Source organism: Echinops telfairi, unplaced genomic scaffold (assembly GCF_000313985.2).
Source record: "Echinops telfairi isolate 266 unplaced genomic scaffold, ASM31398v2 ScPeMD7_1;HRSCAF=3_0, whole genome shotgun sequence".
NCBI classification, from domain to species: domain Eukaryota; kingdom Metazoa; phylum Chordata; class Mammalia; order Afrosoricida; family Tenrecidae; genus Echinops; species Echinops telfairi.
This window is the reverse complement of record NW_022103896.1, coordinates 476,735-481,038: the sequence shown is the minus strand read 5'-3', so window position 1 is coordinate 481,038 and position 4,304 is coordinate 476,735. Positions and strand designations below refer to the sequence as shown.

The 4,304-nt window shown below is 64.8% G+C and overlaps 1 protein-coding gene across 1 annotated transcript in view; it reads right to left on the bottom strand.

The window, feature by feature from the left end:
• Window positions 1–77: 77 nt before the first annotated feature.
• Window positions 78–4,304, bottom strand: part of LOC101652878 (BOP1 ribosomal biogenesis factor) — an 11,152-nt gene continuing 6,925 nt past the window's right edge. Inside the window, exons 2-14 of the mRNA XM_004697601.2 lie at window positions 3,107–3,261; window positions 2,897–3,014; window positions 2,714–2,815; window positions 2,365–2,577; window positions 2,126–2,287; window positions 1,962–2,042; window positions 1,805–1,874; window positions 1,508–1,640; window positions 1,227–1,407; window positions 834–1,122; window positions 675–759; window positions 480–587; window positions 78–282 (exon numbers count right to left, since the gene is read on the bottom strand). Of these exons, the coding sequence (XP_004697658.2) occupies window positions 129–282; window positions 480–587; window positions 675–759; window positions 834–1,122; window positions 1,227–1,407; window positions 1,508–1,640; window positions 1,805–1,874; window positions 1,962–2,042; window positions 2,126–2,287; window positions 2,365–2,577; window positions 2,714–2,815; window positions 2,897–3,014; window positions 3,107–3,261 (1,851 nt within the window). The 3' untranslated portion in view covers window positions 78–128. The remainder of the gene's footprint in view (window positions 283–479; window positions 588–674; window positions 760–833; window positions 1,123–1,226; window positions 1,408–1,507; window positions 1,641–1,804; window positions 1,875–1,961; window positions 2,043–2,125; window positions 2,288–2,364; window positions 2,578–2,713; window positions 2,816–2,896; window positions 3,015–3,106; window positions 3,262–4,304) is intronic.

Sequence of the window (4,304 nt, the reverse complement as noted above, 5' to 3'; positions counted from 1 at the left end):
CCCAGGTCCTCTTTTCTGGCACACCTAGGGGGCCAGCAGGATGGGGAGGTGGGCAGAGTGAAGGGTCCACACGCAGGTGAAGGGTACAGAGAGCTGTATTGAGGGTCCCAGGAGGGGGCCGCTCGGGGCTAGGTGAAGAGGCGGAGTGTGCCGTCAGCGCCCGCGGAGATCAGCCAGGGCTGGGTGGGGTGGAAGGCCACGTCAAGCACACCCAGACCACGGGTCAGCACGTGGCCTTTAAGCACCTTCACCGGCACCAGCAGTGGGTTCTGTAGTAGATCACTGGGGGAGTGGGGAGGGGGTATCAGCAGGAGGAGCAGGCCCCGGCCACTGTATGGCACCCCACCCCATATCCACCTGAAGCCAGGAGTGTACCCTGGCTCCATGACTCACTAACCCACCACTCACCTGAGTGGGGAGGGGGTGTCAGCAGAGGGGGGGCCAGGCTACAGCACATGGGGCAGGGGAGGGGCACTCACTTGTACACCATGCCGTGGCAGACGATGACACTGCCATCATCAGAGCCTGATGCGAAGAGAGGGTACCGGGGGTGGAAGGCCACAGACCGTAGGGCCTTCTTGTGGTGCCTGCATGCAAGGGGCAGGAGCCATGGTGGTTAGGAGGGCCCAGAAGGACAATGAGGCTGCCCCTGTCCCACGAGTGGCCCCTCTCACCTTAGCACTTTGTAGGGTTTGGTCGAGAGGTCCAGGTCAAACCAGACCAGCTTGCTGTCGTAGCTCCCACAGATGACGTTGTCCCCTATGGGTGGAGTGGGGGGATGGGTCCCAACATCTCCCTACCCCAGCCCCATGCCCCATGCCCAGTGCCCTCACCTCCTGGGTGCACAGCGAGGCTGGACACCCACTTGCAATTTGGCATCAGCTTCTTGGTGAGTTCCTGGCGCAGCAGGTGGTAGAGGCGGACGCTGCGCTGGGAGGCCACGAGCAGGAAGGGCCTTGCTGGGTGGAAGGCCACGCACTGCACCTGCCCGTGGCTGCGGCGGAAGGGGCTCTGGCTGCGGCGCCGGCTTACCTGGTGGATCAGCACCTGTGTGTGCCCTGGTGTGGCCAGCACCACGGCCAGGTAGTCCCCACGACCATGCCAGGCCACCTGCGTCACTGGCTGCCGGGCAGAAAAGTGGAGTGGCTGATCAGCACCATGGCTCCCCCAGCCCCCACCCAAGGGCCTTGTATGCAGTCCCCTCGGTCCCACAGCCCCCACAGCACCTTGCTGTGGCAGATGCGCAGCCGCAAGCCTCCCTGGCGCTCCTCTGTCGTGGCCTCCAGCCAATGGGTCGGCTGCACGGCCTGTTCCTCAGGAGGGCTGTAGGCAGCCAGCAGCTGGTCAGTGCTGCTTACCACCAGCCGGTCCCCCAGGGCTGGATTCAGCAGCACCACGGCATCCTCCCTGTGGGTCACACACAATGCTCAGTTTGGCTCAGTTTGCTGCCCCACTCCCTGCCTCCCCTCGGGCTGGCCAGCAACTCCCCCCTCCAGCCCCCACTCACACAGCCACAGCCACCAGGCAGATGGCAGGGTTAGGATTCCAGGCGACACTCCTGACCACAGCCCCCAAGGGCACAGTCCTCATGCAGCGTGCGGTGGCCACCTCCCAGAGCCGCACCGACCCGTCATCTGAGCCTGGACCCCAGCGAGAGGCCCGCAGTGAGCAACCCCCCTCTCTCCTCCATGGTTGTTCCTTACTGACCACCCCTCGTCCAACTGGATCCCAATAAGGTCTGCAGTGTACACCCTGCATGCCCCTGCCCATCCCCACCCATGAATCTCACTGGCCCGCCACCCACCTGAAGCCAGCCACTGGCCCCCAGGGGAGACACTGAGGCACCGAACCAGTTCACTGTGGCCCTTATAGATCTGCAGAAGGAACAGGTGTCTGAGCACCCTCGCTGAGGTCCTTGCATGCCCCCAGCCCCCACTTCAAGCCCGCCTGCCCACTCTCACCAGTGCTTGGCAGGTGGGGAAGGGCTGCAGATCACGTGGCTGAGGCAGTTTGGGTATGAGGTCTTCGGGGTCCACGTTCACCTGGGCAGAAAGGGCAGGCAATCACCCCACCACACCCATGCCCCTCTGTCCTGCCCCCACCCTGCCCCCATGCAGCCACACACCCGCATCTTGCGCTGCCGGGGACACAAGTAGAGGTCGAGGCAGCGCTCGAAGCGCTCCTGGATGAAGCGGCCGTAGGCTGGCACAGCCCGCAGACTCTGGAACTTGTGGGGCAGGAAGGGGAGCTTCCTCTCACTGGGATCCTGCTGCTCCCAGGCCAGGTGCTGGGGACACAGGAGGTGAGCAGGCCTACCTAGGCACCGCCCCCACCCCCACCCCGGCTGCCCGCCCCCACGCCCACCTCCTCCTCGCTGAGCAGGTACTCGGGAGGGGGGTTATAGGACTCCGCGTGGCCAGGCAAGGCCAGCTTGGGGGCAGGCACGTGCATCTTGTGGCGTCCCAGGATGGCACTGGGGTCCTCCTGGGCCCAGAGGTCGTAGTAGCTGGGGGCTGTGTCTCGGGGTCGGCGTGGCTGGATCCAACCCATCTTGATGGCATGTACCATGCGGGAGACCTAGGCATAGACCTGCGCTCAGCACGGGCCAACACTGGGCGCAGTACAAGGATGCAGTGGTGCCATGCCTGGGACCCCCACTGGGGGGTACACTCAGAGATCGCAGCATGGGCACCCCTATGGGGGCTACAGGCACCTTCTCTTTCTCCACGAGCGAGGGGATGAAGCTGCGTTTGTCAGCAGGGCGGTTGGTCACAGGGTGGATCATGATGTCCCCGCTGAAGAAGTCCACGGCTGGCTGTAGGGAGATACCAGAATGTCTGGGTGGGCCAGGGCCCTGCTAGACACCCCCGGCCCAGGGCTCAGCACAGTCACATACCTCATAAGGCTCGAAGCCCACATCACCAAACTGGCCCCTCTGCAGTCGTCGCACCAAGGCCACCTGCTCATCCGTCAGCCGCACATCCTGCCCCGTGGACCGATGCTGCACTGTCCGCCTGGGGCAATCACGTACCGTCAGACCTTGCCCCAAGCACCGCCCCCCACCCGCACCCCCACCCTTGCCCTACCAGAGCCTAGCTCAGCCCACCAGTAGTCGGGGTCGTCCATCTTGTCCAGAAACTGGTCCAGCTCATCACGGGTGCGCAAGGGTTTGTAGATGCGGTGGCCATCCAAGTCATAGCCCACGTGGGGGAAGTCCGCGTACCACTCGAGCGGCACATTGCCCACTGTATTCCGGATGTCCTGCAGGGGGCAGCCGGCCCCATGTATGCCCTCCTGCTGCCCAGGCCTGACGTGGCGCAGCCCCCCTGCCCCGCCAGCACTGGGGCTGCACCTTCACATTTTCCACTGAAGTGGTGCCAGCCCCGCGCGTCCTCCGCCGCCGCCAGAGCTCTTGGCCAGGGCTCTGGGCAGCTACAGACAAGGTGACCTCATCGCCGTGGGCTCCCTCCCCTGGTGGGGCCCTGTGGCAGTGAGATGGCAGCCACAGGGCAGGGATACCAGGCTGCATCCCACCACCCCTGCCCTGACCCCAAGACACCCCCCTCCGCCCTGCCCCCACACTGCCCCTGGCTGGCTGAGCAGCTACATTCCTAGACACACATTCCTGGTTGGAGCCCCTGCCAGCCACCACCACCTCAACCCGCCCAGCTCGGGGACTGCTGCCCAGGCAGCCGCTTCCTGCAACAGTAGCCACATGGGGGAGGGGTCCAGTGGAGCCAGAGCATGGCTGAGAGCACAAGGGTCCCTCACCCGACAGGACAGAACCTGGGGGTGGGGGTTGTCCTACACTTAACTTCCCCTGCCCCCGCTGTCCTCTCCACTCAAGCCTATAAGCCCCTCTGAAAATGGGGAGACTATTTCCCTGCCCAACAAGGAGGTGCCTTCTGGCTGGTAGGGAGGGCCCCAGACAGTGCTTGCTTGTGCCAGACTTGGGGGCCTGGTGCCAGGGGAGGGATAGGTTCGAGGTGAAACTTCCTGTACCCTTTGTGCCCCCAAGCCCTCACCTCCACAGCCTAACAGAAGATCCCGTGCATGTGGGGGGTGGGGGTAGGGAGAGGGGAGCTGGGTTCCAGTGCGGGTGAACAGCTCAGACACCACACCACCGAGCTTCAGGACCCAGCAGCACGCTGAAGGGGCCCCCATTTCCTCTGCATCCCCGCGAGAGGGATGCTCCAAAGAATTGCCCCTTCAGTGAGGCCCAGGAGGCGGGAGGGGGGACTAGACTGCAGGAGGATCCTGGGGGCGGGGCGAGCGCGGAGGGGCGGGGCCCGGCGGCGCCCGCC